The sequence below is a fragment of the Eurytemora carolleeae genome, unplaced genomic scaffold, assembly GCF_000591075.1.
Source record: "Eurytemora carolleeae unplaced genomic scaffold, Eaff_2.0 scaffold429, whole genome shotgun sequence".
NCBI lineage: Eukaryota > Metazoa > Arthropoda > Copepoda > Calanoida > Temoridae > Eurytemora > Eurytemora carolleeae.
Genome location: NW_019396398.1, coordinates 148,038 through 170,274, shown reverse-complemented (window position 1 = coordinate 170,274; position 22,237 = coordinate 148,038). Strand labels below are relative to the sequence as shown.

Sequence of the window (22,237 nt, the reverse complement as noted above, 5' to 3'; positions counted from 1 at the left end):
ACCCCGCGGCCATGGTTGGAAAGCCATCAGCTGACTTGTGAAGCAAAGCTACGGGGCATTCTAACTAGGCTCTGTTGAATGGAGGACCTTACTTGTTTTATGATTTAATTTGACAGCTTCATGTTTCATGTTGCAGATATATTTACATTTAACCGAATTCTTTCCTGAAATGAACTAATGATGTCAAAGTTTTAAATCCAGATCTAAAATTTTAGTTTTGAAAAATGGTTGCAAAATTTCAAGCTTTTCTCTTCTTTCGGAAGATTATTTTTTTAAGTGCAGCTTGAGTCATATGTTCAAAGCTGCGTATTTTTACCTGCTGCCTTCATTCCTTTCATGCGTAATTTTTATATAAATATTTCTTTTACAACGCAGCTCCGACTGGTGACTGGTCGCAGTGCTGAACGTGCAGTTTTTTGAAATTATCATCATTTGTGTAGTGATCGAAATTTTTCTTATTGAAAACTGAATTTTACGTTGCAAGTAAACTCTATTTTACTCATTTTACTGAATGTCAAGACTTCAGAATATTAACCCCCCCCCCCCCATAGCTGTTGGGTCTGTCCTAGTGAACGATTTTTGGACCCCTTCGTGCCCCCCTCTCCCCCCCTCCTATCAATTTTGTACATGACCATTTATTTATCAGCAAATTTATTATTATTTATTTTTTGTTATTTTATAGGGTTAGGTTAGGTTAAGACACTTCTGGGCCGAGCGCTGCGGCTAGGATGGGCTAGGGGGCCGAGCGCTGCGGCCACGGGTTAGGTTAAGTTAAGACACTTTCTGGGCCGAGGGCTGCGGCTAGGACAGGCTAGGGGGGCGAGCTCTGCGGCACGGGTTAGGTTAAGTTAAGACACTTCCTGTCAGACCCATGTACAAAATTGATAGGAGGGGGGGGGAGGGGGCACGGGGGGTCTAAAAATCGTTCTCTAGGAATATACCTAGCTGTTTAAGTATCAGTTTGTGTTATTTCAATTGTCCACAATAATCTCCTAAAACGCGTTTTGGACAGCCCCCCCCAGGTCCTATACCTTTTGTCCAAGACACGTGAAACAGATCCCCTAATAGTCGCAGAGCTATAGCCTAGAGAGTCCGTCCTAGCCGCAGCGCTCGACGCAGTAATTGCCTAACCCTAAAATAATATAAATAATAACTTTTTGAAAAATAAGTGTTCATGTACAAAATTGATAGAAGACGGGGGAGGGGGAGGGAAAGGGAAAGGGGTTCCAAAATCATAGGGTGGACCCAAATTTTTTAAAATAAAATATTCTTTGGCTTGTTTTTGTGATTTTAAAAATTAATACTTAAGCCCTTTGTGAGTTTGTGACTATCTTGTGTTCTCCAGTTTTAGGACTATGCCCCTTACTTCTCTAGCCTACAAAATTCCTTATTCTTTTTTTTTCCTTGATATTCTTCTATTACAATAGGCAATTTCTAAATCGTCAGTTTGTAATAAAGCTTGTGTCCCTGTTGACATTGTAGCCTATGAGATTGTGCCCATTGGTTTGGCATTGATAGTTACAAGCTTATGTCCGTGTTAACATTGGAGCTTATGAGATTGTGCCCATTGGTTTGGCTTTGATCGGTTTACAAGTTGTACCTGGACTGATAGATTTTTAAAGCAGTTTTAAGAGTGTACAGCATTTTCTACAAGTTTTCTTTACTCTTAAATGTCATGTTTTGAAATCAAGCATGTACACGGGGGGGAGGGCAGAAGTCCTCTTGCCCCCGCTGGAATTTATGGTCAAAGGTTGAAATCCGGTGTTCTCTAAAATCATTATGCAAGTGTTTGGCATGTCTTCCTGCAACCTCCACGAAGATTAGGGGGAAATAACATAAGGAGAGGATTAAGGAAAAATAAAGATGATGGGAGACTAATGATAGTCTTTAGGAGACTACTCAGGACTTCTGAGAGTAATACAGAATTATAAAGAGGGATATGTTTAAATATATAGTCCTTGAAGTAGGATAACAAAGGGGAGTTGTCTCAGGAGACTACTAAGGGCTTCAGAAAGTGATACTGAACTATACAGAGAAATACATTATCTATAAAATAAATTAAGACATTAGGTTTCGTATTGCCCGCCAAACAGCTTGACTGATTGGGCTAAAAAATTTTGAGGACCCTCATGGGTGGCCAGGGGTGTTATAGGCTAAAAAATTCTAATTTTTTTTTTCCACAGGCAGCACCGGGCCCTCCAGCTATTAATATATAGTCCTGGAATTGGGACTACAATGGGATACATAGGAGATCTGCAGTAAATTTAATATATAAGAAAAATAGCATTATTATGGTCTGGGGGGGGGAAATTATTTTTTTTGCCTTCCCCCTGGCTTAAATCCTGTGCATGCCCTCTAAGTCGCTAGGGGAATGGAAGACTAAGAATGACTACAGTTACTCACTTATGTAGCAAATGACGTTATTAATGGGACTACAGAGAACTTTAAACTCTGTTTTTAAATGTTCTTGTCGCATAGACCTATAATGGACTAAACAAAGGACAACATAGATAGATGCTGAATTCTACAGTTCAGATTAGATCCAAAGTGAAATGAAGACCTGACCTACATACAGACATTTAAGGGACTTCAGGGGACTACTAAAAGAAATGCGGTCCCATACAGAATTAAAAGGGACTGCAAAGGAATACAGTACAAAAATACAAGACTGTACAGACCTTGTAAAGGGACTACTATGGGATACAGAGAGAAATCTACAAGTTCATTTTTACTAACATTTATATACACGCCTCTCTATTAATCTCTGTTTGGGTGTTTGTCCGACCATAACTTAGGAACCCCTGAACCGATTTGCTCAAATTTTGATTGGGTAACTCGGGAGACCCATGGAGTGTTCTTAGCTTGGTTTTGAGATTCTAAGTTAAGTGGGTTGACTTTGATAGGGAAAATTTATTTTTTTGGTTAAATCGTTTAAGTGCAGGAAATGGCGGGAGTAACTTTTAGGAACCTGCGCAGCACAGGACTTCCAAGCTAGTTACTAATTTTTTCTGTACACATTACACCACCTTATTTACTAACATTTTGCTACGCACCCTCTCAATCCACTGATATTTCTATAGTCCACCCTCTCTATCTAGGAATATTTCTATACATGATAAACACTCTCTCCACTATCTATCTGCTTATAATTCTACCCACAAATCTATGTAATTTTAACTTTATCAATTTATATGAAACAAATTTATTGATACAGGTATTTAATGCAGAATGCAGATTATCACTTTTCCAATCTTCTTGTTTTCTGGCTGTTCGTTTTGCTTATTTAATTAGCTGCATACCCCATGGATGGTTATTGTGCAGTTTCGATAGCTGACCAGGCAATTTGTAGTATTTCAATATCAGCTCTTGAGTTTCTGTATTTATTCCAGTTGTGTTTGATATTGGCTATCTATGCAGGTGTATTGCTGACATCGTTGTATAATGAGAACTTCCCTTGGTCAGCTGCATTACATGTATCAGTGTCTTGCAATAATTTAGATAGAAAATTAAAAGACCTCTTTCCTAACCCTAACTGCATTCTGGTATGTTCAAGGTCATTTAGATGTACTATCTAGGAAAGGAACACCATAATACCAGTGATGATCTCTCTCAGAAAGTTTTGATTAAGCAGTTTCTGAGTTCCACTATAAGTTAAGTAGGATAAGGTTGGATTTTAGGAGGTTGGAGGACGAGGATGGAGGTGTAAGGGTAGCAGGTATTAGATAAACCATAGTCCTTACTGTTAACTTGTATTCCCACATGGACAGATTTTTTAAAGAAGAATTAACCCTCTAAGTAAGCTGTTCCAGCGCTTTGTAACATGGGGAGTGTATCTTTTGTCTATCAGTGTCAGAGGTCTGCTATGAGTAATCCAGTTTCCATTGTGAGAAGGGTAAAAAACTAGTTTGTGGTATTTGATTTTACGACTAATGAAGGCTTTGTTCCCCCTTAAACCTGTATCAGCATGTACTTCATCCTTTTTGAGTTTCTGTATTTCTTCTGTATTCATCTTTATTCCTATATCTTGTCTGGGATTATTCAAGCTTTCCACTCAGTTGTGGAGCTTAGTGGCCTTGATATCTAGACAACTATACAAGTACAAAGCACATAGCGCCATTTCTCTCAACAGGCTTAGAAAGCTCTGATGACACCCTTCCTCTGGGAGGTTTGAATACACACTGCTAATCTATGTAATAAAACGATACATTCACAAATATATTGTCAAGTACAATAGATGGCAACAGAAAATTCGACCAACTTCGCAAATTACCCTGTCTCAAAAGTAACATAGTTTTTGAGGGTATAACAATTACTACAGTACACATTATACCATCATACACAACAACAACAACTACAAAAAAAACAATCAAATACAAAAATAATTTATTAAAAATTAAATGTAGAGCACATTTATCTCCAATTTCAGTTGTCTCCTTCGATTTTTAAAGCATTAAGCCATAATTTGTCTTCTTGTTCAGAGGGGATGAAACCTGGATGTCCCAGGGAGAGGACAGCATCTAGACACAAAACAAGTTCTTCCCCCCTAAACGAAAAATATAATCTATTTTAAAATAAGATATCATTTTATGCATTATAATGTAATGTTGACTTCAAATTTGTTAAGTATTACCTCCCCCCCCTCCCAAACAAATTATTAATTTCTTTTCCAGAAAAGGCTTAATAAACTTGATTGGTTTTTAGAAAAATGTGGATTTTTAATTAAATCAATTTCAATTTATGGGAAAACTTACTTTAGCTTAAGTTCGTTATATTTAAAAGTTTCCTATCGTCTTTACTGTCTCATCCTTTGTGTAACATTGTACATAGATTTTACATTAATTTCATAATTCAAACAATAATTTTCAAATATTCCTTATGTGTTCCAAAAATTTTTAAATAAGACATTTGAGAAAAGTTGAAATCCTTTTAAAGACAACATTTCATTTAAAAACTACCTTTTCTTTTTGCCTGTACTTCCCCCAGACCTGGGGGTTTAATCTCAGTTAAACATTTCCAGAGGACTTCCCTGAGTATGTCATTAAACATTTCTAAAATATGTTTTAACATAATATATTAAAATTACAATGTTATATGGTTGTTTACAATATCAGTTTCAATCCCTTTGGCTCCTTTATTTAGTCATGGGGACTTGAAATGAAAAAGTGTAAAAACAGAAAATAAGGAACACAAAATTACACTGACTTCACTAAAAGATAAGCACAGTCTAAAATTATCACTTCAATTTATAATTTTGTCAGACAAATTATATTGATACATTCTAATGTGGTTTATAAGGCACGCAACAATTGGAAATGTACATATTCTATATAGTAAAAAATGGGAATAGATCAAATGCCTAATTTTAAAACAGCACAACACTGAGTGGACACTTATTACGTAGATACAGCTGAACTAAGATTGTACACATTCTGTGTTTCCACCTATTGTACGAGGGAGCAGGGGCCATGTGGCCATGAGCCCCACAATATCCTGTCCGAACCCAGGCAGTTTGCAGAACCCTGTTCCAACCCCACGAAACCCTGTTCCAACCCGTGGATTCCTGTCCAACCCCTCCAAAGACTGTTAAAAAGAAAATCTTTTAATGATAATGAGATGATAAGTTCTCATATAAGAATAATTGAAGAATAAGAATTGGAGTAATAATTTTTGTAGGTTTCTAACCTAAACAGAAAATCAGTGTTTCTGTTAAGATAAAAAGTTTTAACTTACTTGAAGAAAAAGAGTGTTGGTAAATTGAGTTGTATTTCACTGTGTAGATATAAAAAACAGAACTTAGTTTACAATATGTACAGAGTTTATATAGGTTCATCTAAACAGCAGAAGATATTGCAAAAAGGTTTTGGCAACAATTTAGCAATAGTTTTGCTTGAGCTGGGTCACTTGTGTATTATGAGTAAATCATTTTTATGTTGAAGGTTGAATTCTCAAACAGAAGAATATGAAAATCTTGACACAAATTTCCCTTTTCTCTAAATATAGAAAAATCAGTAAATATATGGGCTGGTTTTCAGATCCTTCCCTTATCTTATCTAATCTTATTTGACTTTTTATGTTGACTGAAAAAGAAAAGAAAAAATATGATTCTTATTCTGGGTTGTTAATGGGTTGTCATTAACGCTTGATAAAACTGGTGACCAACTTTTCTTATCTTTCAGACAGCTATTGATAGTTTATTATTTATTATTTTTATATGGAAAACTAGTGATCTACAGTTAATGTGTTGGATTTTTAGAATTTACCGTTTTATAAAATGTTGTATTCAGCATAGTTTAATTAAAAAACTTACTTATATCATTAATGTGAATTCTGCTGTAAGATGTTCACAAAAGTATAGAAAATTATAATTTTACAAAATTTGGGTGATTAAATTTATTGCACAATAAAAGTCAACTTCCTTCTACTTTCCTCCACATCCCTTATTATTTCCTGCCCCTTCCTTCTTCTCCCCCCTAGGGAAGTGTAAACTAACATATTTAAGTCACAAATAAACAATAAGAAAAGAATATACAGGGTGCTGATTTTTTTGTATGTAAAAAAACTTTGTTGAAATGGCATTATTAAAGTAGTGTTTTAAGGTAATTGTTCAGCATTTTGAAGCAGAATTTGGAAGGTTAAAACTATTCTATGAGATAAACTAAACTTATTATTATTATTATTATTATTATTTCGGGTAGCGCGCTTAACTTCAAAAAAGGGGTATACCGTCAACCAGGTAAAAGCGATTACGTTAACGGTCAAAGTCCCAGTGCTAAAAACAATCAATACCCTCCCCCCCACACACATCCTCGTTTATCCCTTCTCACATTTCATGATCTGCATGGTACACAAATGATACATACTTTCTAACATACACTGTGACCTTATAATTCTGCCGGAAAGTAAATGTTATCGTCTGTTGAGGTTGCTTTCTTTTTTTTTCAGGGTTAGTTACTTTTTCCAATTCCTTAAAGGAGTATAACATTATTCAATTTTTAAAAAAAATTGATTTTATGATTTATTATGAAATATAAATGGTCTTTCTACCTGAAAAAATAGTTTTCAATTGACGCTTATATATTCGGAAAACTTGTATAAGACAGCTGCTTACTGAGGCCGATTCAGGCTGCCTCTATCAGGCAGTAAACAGGCCTTTCATGCAATCCTGGTTCTGCCTTAGTATGTAAACCATGTTTTGAAAGAATATGTTCAACTTAAAATTTAAATTGAAGGATTTTAAGTTAAGGAATTTTTTGCTGTTAAAGACGAGATTAAATGTCGTTTTTGTATTAAAGATTTTTTATTTATTTTACACACTCTATTTCCTCTATTACAAGTACAATTAAGGTCTTTTAGTGGTAGTTCTGTGTTGATTATTGAGCTCTTCGATATTACCGTGAAAAGTTGAATATTTCAAAAGGATTTTCGTCGTTGTGTTTTCTTTTATAATACCGAAATTGCGCAATATGTAGTGTTTTTTTAGAAATTCTAAAACCTTTTCCTAAATCTAAATGACGTTTCAGAATTTAAAATAAGAAAAAAGCGACTGTTATTTTACTGTTTTCTTGTATTTTTCAGTCGTGTTAATTATCAAATTTGTCAACGTATTAAATCTCTGTCTCGTATATTTTTCTTTTGAATAATGACATTTTTAACTTATCCTGAATTTTTATGCATATATGATATATGTTAGACATTAAACAAAAGGTATGTTTGGTGTCAAAGTTCAGTTAAAATAAACCTTAGTGATAAGCGTTTTATTGCATTTATATGCAGTAAACACCGTACATTCTAATGCATAACATTTGCATGTATAAACATTTTTTTAATTTACTTCGCAAACACTAATTTATTCAAAGAATGGAGTGCTTGTAAAATATTAAGCCTCAGTCGCCAATAATATCATGGAAAGAAATTAACTTTTTAAAATTTCTAACACGAAGAGATTTCATTTTTTGAACTATTAACCCCATTTTATTAAACCCTATTTTGTATTTCAAATTGACTCAAAAAGAAAAAGGCTCTAGTTGTATTACTTGAAACTGAAAAAAACTGAAAGTAGAACATTTCAATTTAAAAATTTCATCATTTTTCAAAAATTTCGGAAAATACGATTTGTAATTTATTTTCCATAGTTTTCGTATAATACAATATATATTTTTTTTTTCAGAGTAATGTAGAACTACAAAGCGAAATCTAAAACATATAATCATGTTAAGTGCAAAGGTATATTGTTTAGAAAAGAAGTAAGCTTTAAGATGTAAAATTATATGATTATTTTTTTATATTTTTTATTTTCGGTGAAATAATTAATTTGAAATTGAATTTAACCTACCTACAATGTTGTCCTCTTGAGATAAAGATAATCTTCAGATCATTCGACAACTTTTTTGTATCATTTTTATATTAATTCAATTTCTTTAAAAATATAAGAAACCTTTTTTTTCTGAAAGCAACGTTTTTTTATTTACAAAAAATGTTAGGGGAATAAAATAAAAGTTTCAATTAAATGACTAAGCAAATAAATGATCAAAACAAATATTCTTCCTAATTTTTATTTTCTGACATATTTCTCCCTGTTTTGTTATTAGCATTCTATTTATTCATTATTTCGGGGATTTCGCTTTTTAAAATATTGATCTAATTTCTGTAAATCTCCCAATAAAATTCTTGTAAAGTCGCAAAATGCCTAAATCAAGAGGTTTTAAGTTAAGTTAATTTTCCTTGTTTTATACTGACTAAATATGAGTAAAATTATTATTTTCCATGCTTTTGATGTTTTCGTGTTTCAGTTATCCATGCTTGTATGCCTGGGCGCTTCTCTCAGTGTATGGGGGGATCGATTATCGTTATGGATGAAGATGGGTCTGGTCGGTGGTGCCTGGGTTCTAGCTGGAGGGGTCAACACAGCAGCTATAGTGCTCAAAACCTTGCCCAGGTAATTTAGAAATTATAAGTGCTGAGCGCCACACGTTAACTCTTTCAGAAGCGCTCAATGCTTTAAGAAACCCACCCTCAATTTATCCTTTATTATTTTATGTGTAATGTAGCTGAAAAAAACTTTGTTAGTTTAAAATTTTAACATTCTTTATCATACTACGTCGGTTTTATACTTTGATACTAAGTACACATGTTCAGTAAACATTCTGTAATGTTTGCTTTAAAAATATGGCCAATATTCAAATTTATGCATAAATAAATAGAAAAGTACTGATTTTTCCTAAAATATCTATGTATATTGTATAATCTCCTGGCAGAGTTTGAAACTTTTGAACTAACAGAATGAGTTCATTTCCATTAAAAGTTCCAAATGCAAATATAACTACATAAATTTTGTAATTTCATGAATCCCGACTTTAGCTATGGTGACAGTTTAATTTTAGATAGTTTTTTTGTATCATTAATACGTTTTGCCTTTCTTAAATTCATTACAAACATTTGTTTCATCGCCTGAGGTCAGAATTAATAAATAGTGAGCTGGAAAGTTATGGTGGAAAGAGTGGCCAAGAGTTTGTATTAGCAACTAGTTCAACTCCTGTCGCTATTCAATAAATCAAACCTCAGGGATCATTAAAAGATGAAATATTCACAACTATGAAAAAAAATTGAAAATGTTTACATAATACTGAACGTACAGGAAAATTTGATGAACTAGAGAGTTAATGGATGAAACTACATGATTGATTGATTGATTGATTGATTGATTGATTGATTGATTGATTGACTATGATTGATTGTGTAGGGATGTTCGAGCAGTCTGGAAAATAATCCGGTTGTTGTATTTCATCAAGTCTGCACAGAGGAACAATCTCACTGTTCCTAAGATGTTCGCCAAATCAGCAAAGTACGTTCATTCTTTAATATTTATTCATTTATTTATTTATTTATAATTTCAAGGAAATATAGTTCCTATGTCTAATTAGTCACCCTTTTAATTTTTTCTCAGCAAGATTAAATTTAATCCTTTTGGCTATCTGTTAAACTCCTCCCATCAGCTTCATATGCTAATACGTGGAACAATTCGAAGCAACCAAAAACCAATTTAAATAAGATCTTAAAAATACGATTCAGAAATCTTAAGTTAAGTAATCGCGTTAAAAATAAAGTTTTCTAACTTGTAGATTTTGAGTTTAGATGTCGCAAATTAGCGCTATGTCTATTAAATGTTCCGATCTTGTTAAAAAACGAAAATCTGTATAATTTATATTTTTATTGTTTAAATTATTTACCTGTCAAGTTATTGGTTTACAAGCTTGGGAAGCCCAGCTTTGTCTGGAAACTGTATTTTCCCAAAAAGGTCAACCTTCTAATGTTTTTTACTCAGCTTAGACCCGTTATACTTCAGAATTTCCCAATCAAAATTTGATACAAAGCGATCAAGTGGTTCATGAGTTATGATCGGATATTCAAATAGAAAAACAGATAGCTACTTAATGTATGTATATTATATAGATAAATATTAGCTGTAAAGATTAAAAGACTTCTAACTATTGACTATTTGTTCAGAAGGTTCCCGGAGAAAGTGTTGTTCTATTTCCAGGACGAGGTCTGGACGTTCAAGAGGGTAGAGGAGTACAGTAACAGGTATATCTATATAATAGAGCTCTTCGCTCATATATATAATATTTATATTTTTATGTTAACCATAGCTGGCCAAACGGCTAGACCAAATTGACTAAAAAAATTACAAATTATAATATTAAGCGATTTATGGTTTTAATGCAGATAATCATTTTTTCAATATTCTTCTTTCTTTACATAATTTAAAGGCATAATAAATTCTACATTTGTTATTTTCAAAATGATTTTAAATTACACTGGCAACGCCGGGCATATTATACATACACCCAGCTACTGGTGGTACCGTCCTGGCCCGCTTAGTTTGTTTATTTGTGAAGGGTGCAGTCTGTTGGATTGAAACTTCACTAAATTGGAACAAATTCGAGAAGCACTTTTTTATTTATAATTATTCCCATCTTTTGACAGAAAACTTAAATTGTCTTTTTCCAGCTCTCTTGCTTTAGTGTAAAATATATTTGCTAGGATTGCGGATTTCTTCCTGAGTTCTGGGTTTGTAAAGGGTGACAGTGTCGGAGTTGTTATGGGGAATAAACCAGAGTTTGTGTGTGTCTGGTTGGGACTCTCCAAAATAGGTATTTGGATGCTGATGTAAATGGATGTGTGGGAACTTTGTGTTTTAGACGAAAATCCAAGATGAAAAAACAAATGAAAAAATATTGTACTATTATTTTTAGATCAAGCTGCATATAACAAATTATTGGATGTTATCTTTCCAGAAAAATGAAATAATAAAAAATATATTTGTATGGCTTTAGGGGGATTAGGATCATTATTGGATTATAGATTTTTATTTTACTAACAAAAACTACGAAGAACTACATGAGAAAATATGAAATAATTAATATTTATTTATACAGATGAAATGAAATGAAAGATAGATCGTGGAAGACCCCCAACGTGGGATCCCCAGACAGATATGTTTGAAAATATGAAAATGTTGCGTTAGTCTTCAAAAAAAGCTCGTGTAATTTTTAATACAATATTTTGTTAACTGTATATTGTATAAGGTGTTCTGCCAGCCCTCATCAACTCAAACCTACGGTCTGAACCTCTCTGTCACTCTATCAAGGTCGCCAAGTGTCGAGCTGTCATTTTTAGCTCAGAGCTAGCGCAGGTACTAAGTACATACTACATTTAGTAAAATGGGGGGTTGGAGGAAGATAAACTAGAAAATTCAATTTTTAATCAACCTCAGGCTGTAGATATAAGCTACGGTAGTTGGGGCTTCACGGCTTCGGCTACTGCCACTCGGGCATTATAGTATCATTGAACATGTCATGCTAACTCTGTGATCCATGCACCCCGGAAGGTGGAGGGGTGGTTACCTGGTAACACTTGTGTTATTGAGGATAGATAGATAGATTAAACATTTCTTGTGCAATGCATAGAATAGAGTTACCCTTTATATGTAAAAATTCTTTTCTTTGTGCTTTAAAAAATTTTCAAATATTTGAACTATTAAAGCAGATTAAAAACTTTCGATTTAGCAACTCATTTAGATATCTACTTATTCCATAATCCTTTGAAATTTGAAAAAAATGTATTAATTTTTATGTTTTAGGCCATTGAAAGTATATTTGGAATGTTAATGACGGATACGGGGATATACTTCCCTACATACAGTATTGGAGCTAAACATACTTCATCTATTCATGGTTCCATTCATCTTGATTCATCACTTCATGAATACTCATCAGCATCTGTTAGGTTAGTGCTCTCATATGTACATGTTTTTTATGCATAGTGTACAATAGTTCAGTGTATTGTATCTGCTTTTTTCTAAATTCCTTTACTAAATGCAAACCTCTTTTAATATTAGTTTTCAAATGTATAACTTAATAAATAAACTATTTTAGTTCTGATGTTCAAGACTCAATACAGTTCAATGATAAGTTGATGTATATCTACACTAGTGGAACTACTGGACTCCCTAAGGCAGCAGTTATAAAGCATTCCAGGTATAGAATTATGTGATTTGATAGAATTAGGGTTTTCACTTAAAAACGTTTAAATATAGTACAAAGAATATAAAAACGAATCTCAGTTCAGTTCAGTTCAGTTCAGTTCATTACAGAAACTTAAAGACTTTGATCAACCTTCCTAATTTTATCCTAGCCAAGGACACTTAGCAAATTGTAATTTCAATTTCTGCATGTCTTAAAGCACTTGATTCATTTGAGGGAAGGGGTCTACTTACTACTAATTAAGGTCCTTTAATATGCAACAAGATTAATTCATGCAGCGAAGTTTGGATTCCCTTGGTTCAAATTTTTAATTGTTCTTTTTCAGTTTTTACAAACAGATAGGGTTGGTCACGTTCCAACTTCTTAAGCTGTTTCGTTAATGGTTGATGAAATCATTAACAGCCCAGACATTAACGGTCATTACAGTATTAACGGCGTTAACAAACAAAAATGTTGGTTGACGGCTTATGTAATCGGTAACGGTTGTGAACAAGCAGAAAAAAAAAGAAATTCACTGCTTTAAAAAATCCGTTTAATTTTTTTTTTCTTTAAAAATGGCAGATCCATTTTGTTAACGATTTTGTAATCAACGGTTTTTGCCGTTCGTTAACGGGTTTACAGAAGGACACTATTTTCTTCATATTTTAAAATGTATTTGTCAAACAAGAATATCGGATAATCAGATCTAATAAAATTATTAATTTTTAAAAACTTTTTTCATCGCATTTGACCAACATTACCGACCCATGATTCCCCCATCACAGGGACGTTAAGTTACTCTACGTCCCTTGGGACAATTATTAAAAGAGCGTCCTGCTCAGGCTCTGCGAAGTTTTAATCCAAAAATGCGCTTATATTCATCTTAAAAGACAATAAAATTATGTACAACTACTTTTTCGGTAAATTAAAATTTTTACTAACCACGGGCGGTTCCCTTGGTCGAGGGAACCCTTGGTAAAGTAAAATTTCCTCAACTTCCCTCTTAAGTAGTTGTAAATAAATATTAACATCCTTACTCCTAGATATTTACTGAACACTCCAGAGAGTGAGTATGAGTCCCAACACTCAGTTCGGCTCATGTTCGGAAATGGTCTTCGGCCAGAGATTTGGCAGGATTTCGTAAACAGGTAAAATAATAAAATACTTCAATATAAAATAATTACTCTGAAAATGACGTTGATTTTATGATTTATTACGTGAAAATATTTTTATAGGTTTAATATTCAAGATATCGCAGAATTTTATGGCTCTACGGAGGGGAATTCGCAGGTTCTAATTTATTTATACGGTTAATCGATTAAGTGAATTACCTGTTCATCATCCATAGTCTAGAATCCATCTTTATTTATTCATCTAACTGTTCCCTTCTCTTTCGAATTTTTTATTTTATTTTTATTTCTGTATTTGAATTATAAAATTATTTAGGTTCTGAACTTTGACAATAAAGTTGGTGCAGTAGGGTTCCTTCCAGTTCTATTCTCATCAATACTACCCCTTGGTACTATCAAGGTTTAAGGATTTATTTATTCTTCTTTTATTATAATTATTCTAGTCAATAATGCTAATGCTAAACGTTTTCATGAAATTTTTCTTGTAACTTGACTTGATGACCTCAAAAAGTGATTCTCGATTTCTAAATCGTTTTTATTTTCTTTGTTATTTGTATGGTTTCAGAGCTGTCAACTTTTAAATAAACGCATTGAATTAAACTTATTTTCTCTTCAGTTTTAGCTTGTAGATTTCATTGCTTCCTTTTATCATTCACTTTAACACTTTGACCCAGGTGGATGAGAACGGCGAGCCTGTACGTGACCCTGTTTCTGGACTCTGTATTCGGTATTTTTTTTTTATTTATAAATTGTATTTGGAAAGTTTTTTTTAAATTCTGGACTCTGTATTTGGATAGGTTTTCTCAAATTTCTGTACTTGTTGAAGTACCATCAAATATCCATCCATAATTCCTTTGTTAATTTCTAAATCAACCAATTTTAACTCCGCCTTAAATGCAAATATTTCAAAACACTTTCGTTTTAAATGAATGTTAGAAATATCCATTTTAGATCTCTTTATTTTATTATAGTGACTTTTCAAGTCAACAAATGTATATAACTAAAAATTCTTGAAGAAATAGTAATTCTTATCCCATTTGTTCAAAAACTTTTCAACAATTAAATGAGAGGCGGTTATTTAGTTTTTGTTCAATCATTTTTAATAGTTAAATATTTGTTAAACTTATTAATGTTTCACTTCTTTTTAGATGCAAAGCAGGAGAAGCTGGGGAATTTGTTGGAATCATTCAACAAAACCATCCGATGCGGTAATTTCTAATTAAAGTCTATGTTTCAAAGTAAATTCTCCTAGCACTTTATTTTTAAATTATCTTTTCCAAGTTATTGTATTGAAAAAAACAGACTCGCCGCTTAATTATAGTAAGTCAACTTGGATAAAAATAATGAGATACACTACAGTAAATAAAAATACTTTCTTGAATGTATTAAAAAGTTTTAATACATTCATAAACTATAGTTTTGTGAGGGAAAATAAAGCACCAAACCTTATAAAATCTGAATGCTTCGAAGCCCGAAGGTTAAAGATATTTGACATTGGTTTCAATTTACATTTAATAGTTCTAGGATTGCATCTTCTATTTTAACTTTCGGTTGTGACCTTATCTGTGAGCATTTCGTCTTTGAACATTATAAAACAAAATAAAAAAAATTGCGAGTATTTTCAACCTTTTATTCTAGAATTTTCAAAATTTTACGAAAATAAAAAATATTATGATTTAGGTAATATTTTTATGGAAAATAGCAATAATGTATTTGTCACTGATTAATGATTAAAGATTATGATTGATTCCATTAAGTATAATTTTGCAGAGAGTTTGTCGGATACTCAGATAAGGAATCCACAAACAAGAAGATACTCAAGGATGTTTGGTCCAAGGGAGATGTTTGCTTTAGATCAGGAGATATCCTGGTCTCAGATCAATATGGTTATCTTTACTTTAAGGTAAATCACGTTAAACTAAAGTAAATTGTACGTTATCTTTACTTTAAGGTAAATCACGTTAAACTCAAGTAAATTGTACGTTATCTTTACTTTAAGGTAAATCACGTTAAACTAAAGTAAATTATACGTTATCTTTACTTTAAGGTAAATCACGTTAAAATAAAGTAAATTGTACGGAAGTGTTTGACTCTCACCTCTTATGGTAGGTTGAGATCAAATCTTGATAATAATATTTTGATCATGAAAATGCATGACACTAGTCTAAAATTATTGTATTACAAAACAAGGTCAAAGAACCTAAAATATAAACGCATTAAATCCTTGACGTTACAATATTTATATACTTTCCTTTAAATGTCTCATCTATAAAATTCCTGCATAAAATGGTCTCACTTTTCCGTTTAAGTCTCCTGGAATGGATATTTTATTAATTGATTGTCTTTTAGTTCTTAAATCTAACAGTACGATTGAAACAACATTATATGTTGTCAAGCTATTAGGAGAAAAAATGTTTTTAATTTCTGATACAGAACCAGATAATTTTGCCATTCTAATACATAATGCTCATTTTTAAAATCAAATCCGTAGGAGCTACGAAGTGACAAAGTTGTAGCAGTAACATTTTACCTTTTCCTTCTGTCTAGTTTGAATGGAAATGCAGTGGAGTTGCTTGATTTAGAAATTATCTATATTTCTAAATGATTATGAACAGACGACCCCAGGCGTGATTGTACACGTATCTTAAGGGGAAGTACTGATGGGTGTGGCTTCATACGGGGATTAAAAATCCCCCAGAAGTTTTGTTTAATAATAATAATAATGAACAGTTTAAATTATGAAAAAAGCATTGTAGACGTAATTTCAAGTGACCCTCCATTTTTAAGGGAGGATCTGAATGTCCGATACACAACGATACTCTTTAAATTTTGGCGGAAAAAAAACTGGGAGAGTTATCCCTGTTCATTCTCTTCAAATTCACTGGTTCTGCGTAAAGTGACTTGCTGATGTTTAAAGGGTACCGTTGTGAATCTGGTATTACCATTTAACTATTAGGATAGGAGGGGAGACACCTACAGATGGAAGGGGGAGAATGTGAGTACAGCTGAAGTTGAAGGGATTATCTCAAGGAAAATATTTATCTTCAGCCTACAATATTTCCATAACTTTAAATTTATCCTAAAGGGTGTCCTTCCTTATAGACATGGGAATTAAAGGGAGTCACCTGCATTGTATGGTAGTTGAACTTAGATTGCAGCCTATTGAGAAATTTTTTAGGATTCATTTGAGACCTATATTTGGGTTCCAGCTTACCCAGTAGACATCGTCACTCAATTCCTATGTTTATTGGGACACTCTAAATCCTTTACACTATATTGGATATATATCTAAACCTGATGGTCAATAACTTAAACTTAAAGAAATATTTTAGATATCAACATCAGTGATGGAAACCATTTGATGTATGCTTCCAAATAAATTAAAACCTTTTTTGAGATATGTGATTGCAGGCCACCCTAAAACTATCTTAATCTTTTCTTTGTGTTTTCAATAATTGTCTCTGATTATGTCGACTAGTCTCTATATAGTTGTCCCATATCTACCTGTGTTAAAGATAAACATATTAAAGAGCTGTTGGTTTGGTTGATGTTGTAGTCTACGGTGTACTAGTTCCTGGATGTGAAGGCAGGGTCGGTATGGCGGCCATTGTTGAAGATTTAGGTAAATTCATTTCTTTTTATTTTATTCGCTTTTATTTTATCCGATTTAGTTTGACTATTTACAACTAAATCTTAATTACAGAGCCCATATGGTTACAGTGAGATCTAGAAAACATGGAATAGGAAGACGACTTCTAGACTCAAGTTATGACTTAAATAGTCCAACGATCATAATACGCTGCAATTGCGCACTGTGCAGTGTAAACAGACTGATTTCACTTAATAACTGATTTAATAAGTTACTTTAGTAAAACTATTCGCTTTGTAAAAACATGAAATACATTTTAAATGTTTTTTAATGTCGTCTACCTTTTCCGCAGTTTTTTGGTTCTCACTGAAGTATTGTTTCCGTAGGATCTGGATGTTGTGTTGACCTGCCTAAACTATCTGTTGACCTCACCTCTAAACTACCCAGCTACGCTAGACCAGCATTTATTCGACTTGTTAGGAAAACATTTATAGATTTTTCACATAGAAAGCTCATGTATATTTCCTGCTTTTTTCCAAACAATCAAAACGCTAAGCAGATATCAGAAAAATATGAGCTAGCCAGACCACGCTTTAAAAATTTCGAAGTGAGACAGTTAAAATAATGTTTTCGCCTCCCAAAACTAAAAAAGAAAAAAAATATTCTCAATTATTAAAAAACTGATGATTTTTTACTTTTTAGACATTTTTCTTAACAATGTTACAATGTGTGCTTTTTGAATATTGAATTATATTTAACCAATATAAAAATAAAATATTATAAAAGGAACATTGAATAAAGTTTGCGGTGAATTCAATTAAATGTTTGGTTTCTGCAGAGAGCTGGATATGACAGGAACTTTCAAACTGAAGAAACGGGATCTACAGGTACTGAATACTAGTGTACATAGTTCTGTACTGTATACTGTACACTGTACATAGTTCTGTACTGTTTACTGTACACTGTACATAGTTCTGTCTTATTCTCATACCCTGTATCCCTCTAGTCAATAATAGATACTACACCCTGCACCATCCATTCTTTCATTATATTCTCCCACCCTATATAGTATTCTTTATTCAATAATAGATACTACACCCTGTATCATCCATTCTTCCATTATATTCTCCCACCCTGTATCCTCTATTCAATAATAGATACTACACCCTGTATCCTCTATTCAATAATAGATACTACACCCTGTATCATCCATTCTTCCATTATATTCTCCCACCCTGTATCCTCTAGTCAATAATAGATACTACACCCTGTATCATCCATTCTTCCATTATATTTTTCCACCCTGTATTCTTTATTCAATAATAAATGCTACATACGGTACCATCCACCTTACATTATATTCTCCCACCCTGTATCCTCTATTCAATAATAGATACTACACCCTGTATCATCCATTCTTCCATTATATTCTCCCACCCTGTATCCTCTATTCAATAATAGATACTACACCCTGTATCATCCATTCTTCCATTATATTTTTCCACCCTGTATTGTATCCTTTAGTCAATACTAGATACTACTCATTGTATCATCACTTTTTCCATTATATTCTTCCACCCTATATCCTCTAGTCAATAATAGATGCTACACACTGTACCAACTATTCTTCCATTATATTCTCTCACCCTGTATCCTCTAGTAAATTATAGATACTACACCCTGTACCATCCATTCTACCATTACATTCTCGCACCCTGTATCCTCTAGTCAATGATGAATGCTACATATACACTGTACCGTCCATTCTTCCATTATATTCTCCCACCATGTATCCTCCAGTCAATAATAAATACTACACCCTGTACCATCCATTCTTCCATTATATTCTTCAACCCTGTATCCTCTAGTCAATGATGGATGCTAAACACACCCTGTACCATCAATTTTTTCATTATATTATCCCACCCTGTATCCTCCAGTCAAAAATAGATACTTGACCCTGCAGTCGCTGTCAATTTTTTGTATTCATTTCCTTCTTTTAAGTTTTCTCGTAAAGAATTTACACAGCATGAAGTTGTGTTGTATAAACAACGGATCTTGCAGAATGATGTTGTGTCTTTCCTGTAAACTCAGAAACTTGGTTTACAGCCTTAACTGTTGGATGAGTTTCTAACCATATTAGAAAGGGGGGGAAGGGGAAATAAAAAATACAATTTTTGATAGTTTTCCCATGTAGTTCTAAAATATTTTGTCAGTTTACAGTATATTATATACTACATCTGCTGATATATATTATCTAAAAAGGAAGACGGAGTTTCTTAAGTATATTAAGTATATTAAAAATAGACTTCTAAACTCTCTTTTTGAAAATTACATTACAATGTACATATCACAATTTTTTTTACCATCAATTTATTCAAACAAATGTATAACCTATTTTGCATAAGATCTATTAATATTACTCCTCACATCTATTTACTTGAAAGGTTTTGTTATCATTATTGAAATTAGGTGGAAAAATAATTAAAACAGCCAAGAGCTATTTTCCACCTGTATACTAAAATTTGTAATTGTAAATTCGTTCTGTAGTCTGTACACAGATACATGTATTTTAGCAATAAACTTTATCTTATCTTATCCCTAATATTATTTTGTTAAGAATGAGGGTTTCGATATTACTCTGATAGAGGACAGGGTCTTCTTTTTTCAAGCTGGAGAATACAAACCATTGACTAAGGTACCTTTCTAAATCTAAACTTAAAAGTTGATATTGTGTTATTTTTTTCATGCCATATAATATTACTGAACTTTTGCAAAGATTCTTTAATACTTGGCCATATTTTTTAAAAAGAAGATTATTTGAATCCTTTGCATGGTTCAACTTGTAAATTATTTTCTTATTTATGCAAAAGTTTTTATTTTGATTGTTTAGGAGCTGTATTCTGGTATTCTGGATGGTTCGATAAGAATGTAATGCACGAGTTTATTTTCTACGCTTTTTCATACATAAATCAAAATTAACTTGTCACACGAAATTATAAAATGTTTTCTTGATGCATTATTTATCAGCAGTCACGTGATTATCAACCAAATAATGATGTACTAGTCACATTTTCTAAACATTCCTCTTCTATATTCCTGACTCACGAGTCTACAGTTTAGAATTTATGTTGCTGGAAATACAAACCTAGAATTCATTTATTTATATTTTATAAAGGGCTGGGTGCGTTTTTCGGTTTCTTTGGTTCAATCCTCCTTTACCAGATAATTCTGGTTCATTTCTAAATCAATTGTTGTCAATGGTTTTAACCATTCATAATTGATTTCTGGTAATCAGATGAGGGCAATTGTTAAGAGCCAAAGTTGTTAATGGTTCTCAAAAGATCTGAAAGTAGAAACTTCAGTTGACCAGATTTGGTTTTTTATTTACTCAGGACCAGATTTGATCAGTAGCAAGAAGTAGCTGAACTATTTCTTTTAACTTGGAAGTAGCGTATACGTGGTTCAGCTTGGTCTGAAGGGTATTTTTTTTTTATTTGGTTCCCATATCTTCAACGCTGAAGGGTCAACATTTTTAGAATCTAGTTTCAGGATTTTTATGATAAAAAATTTATGGGAGAAACCAAACCAGTTTTTCCTTCCATGTTGCAGATAAATTTTGTTTTATTAATGCCTCCTTGATTTAATTATACTATGATGTCTTTCATGCAATTAAAATTATTCTTATCAACGCATCACGCCTCAGATTTATCATCTCCATAAAGAAAGAAAAATATTCCTGAAACTTTAAAAACAACTCTTCTAGTTTGAGAAGGAATATAAAAACAAAATCACTCAAAACTCAATTTAAAAAGAAAACAGAATCCTGAATTCAACTAGAAAAGTTTATTCTCTGACAGAATGGAATTGAAGAGGAATGCTATTTTAAACTTGGGTCTAAAAAGTAAATTAATTAAATTCGACCAAATCCCACCAAAACTATTTTTACTAAATCATGGTTAACGTTCAAAGAAAATTAGATTTCTAAACATCACAAAATTTGTATTGATGATTATATGATTCTAGTTATACTTGATTCACAAGTTTATTAACAGAAAGCATGTATCTCCGTCCTAAAACTAAATTCTAATCCTGATATAAAAGTATTTTTGTTGTGTTTGATTTAGCTTGTGAATATTTAGAAACCAATATGAATATGTGATGATATTGTTTCTGTATTTATTCTATTCTGCTATAATTCTATATTTGTATTTAGAAGAAACGTAAAACAGTAATTGCCACAATCTTAACATTTAGTTTTTAATGTTCATTTATTTAGACTCGGATACTCAATTTTTTACAACAATTTCAACCGTTTTATTTACACAGTTTGCTAATTAAAATGGTTTAATTGGGTACGTTTGAAGGATTTAAATAGCAGCATCTTATTCACCTAACTTGTAAAGCAAATTATGGCTGTTTTTAGAAGTAAAATAAATTTTTTTAAGTAGTAGCTATCTTTTTTAAAATTAAAATTTGTATTTTTTTTAACTAATAAAAACACTGTTATTTTGGTTCGCAGTGTTATAAAGTTTTTGGACAGAAATTGTCTCCTTTTGGAGAAGGTTCAAGCCTTTTAAGATCTAATTTTGTCCGGAGCTTTAGCGATAACTTTATGAATCAGATTGTAGTTTTCTTCTTTATTTAACTTAACCTGTAAGATTCTGTTTCTTTTGTTCATATTAACGTTGATGTAACGAAAATATTAGAAAATTGTGAAATTATTTACTATATAGGTAACGGAATAAAGGGACTGTAAACGTAATTACAAGGGACCCAGCATTGAACGAGTTGCGTGTCTGATTCATTGTCTGAAAACTGATAGTGGAGAATGCCTTATTTTAAGGCCATGGAAATTGAGAACCGCGTACAGAACATGTGTTCCTTTTGCAAATAGAGGGCCTTGCGCACAATTGCGTCAACTGTCCCTTTAAACTGGTTCCCTATGAATGACTGTATAATAAAAAGAAAGCACTTGATACACTCTCCTTTACTCT

General features: G+C 32.4%; 1 protein-coding gene and 1 long non-coding RNA gene across 2 annotated transcripts; one reads left to right on the top strand and one right to left on the bottom strand.

Annotated features, from left to right (window-relative positions):
- Nucleotides 1–4,371: 4,371 nt before the first annotated feature.
- LOC111702433 (uncharacterized) lies at nucleotides 4,372–6,159 on the bottom strand. The gene is made up of 2 exons (XR_002765403.1): nucleotides 4,956–6,159; nucleotides 4,372–4,543 (listed from the first exon to the last, which is right to left on the bottom strand). It is a non-coding gene; the product is annotated as an uncharacterized LOC111702433 (long non-coding RNA).
- Nucleotides 6,160–8,640: 2,481 nt separating this feature from the next.
- Nucleotides 8,641–21,693, top strand: LOC111702439 (long-chain fatty acid transport protein 4). Its single transcript, XM_023474120.1, has 20 exons — nucleotides 8,641–8,706; nucleotides 8,790–8,935; nucleotides 9,740–9,841; nucleotides 10,504–10,581; nucleotides 11,041–11,150; nucleotides 11,586–11,692; nucleotides 12,140–12,285; nucleotides 12,435–12,548; nucleotides 13,550–13,669; nucleotides 13,757–13,811; nucleotides 13,968–14,051; nucleotides 14,326–14,378; nucleotides 14,800–14,859; nucleotides 15,422–15,554; nucleotides 16,608–16,681; nucleotides 17,182–17,273; nucleotides 17,627–17,720; nucleotides 18,079–18,127; nucleotides 19,861–19,938; nucleotides 20,134–21,693. Exons 1-20 carry the CDS (start codon nucleotides 8,683–8,685, stop codon nucleotides 20,173–20,175), a joined length of 1,761 nt encoding a protein of 586 aa, XP_023329888.1. The 5' UTR covers nucleotides 8,641–8,682; the 3' UTR covers nucleotides 20,176–21,693.
- Nucleotides 21,694–22,237: the final 544 nt, after the last annotated feature.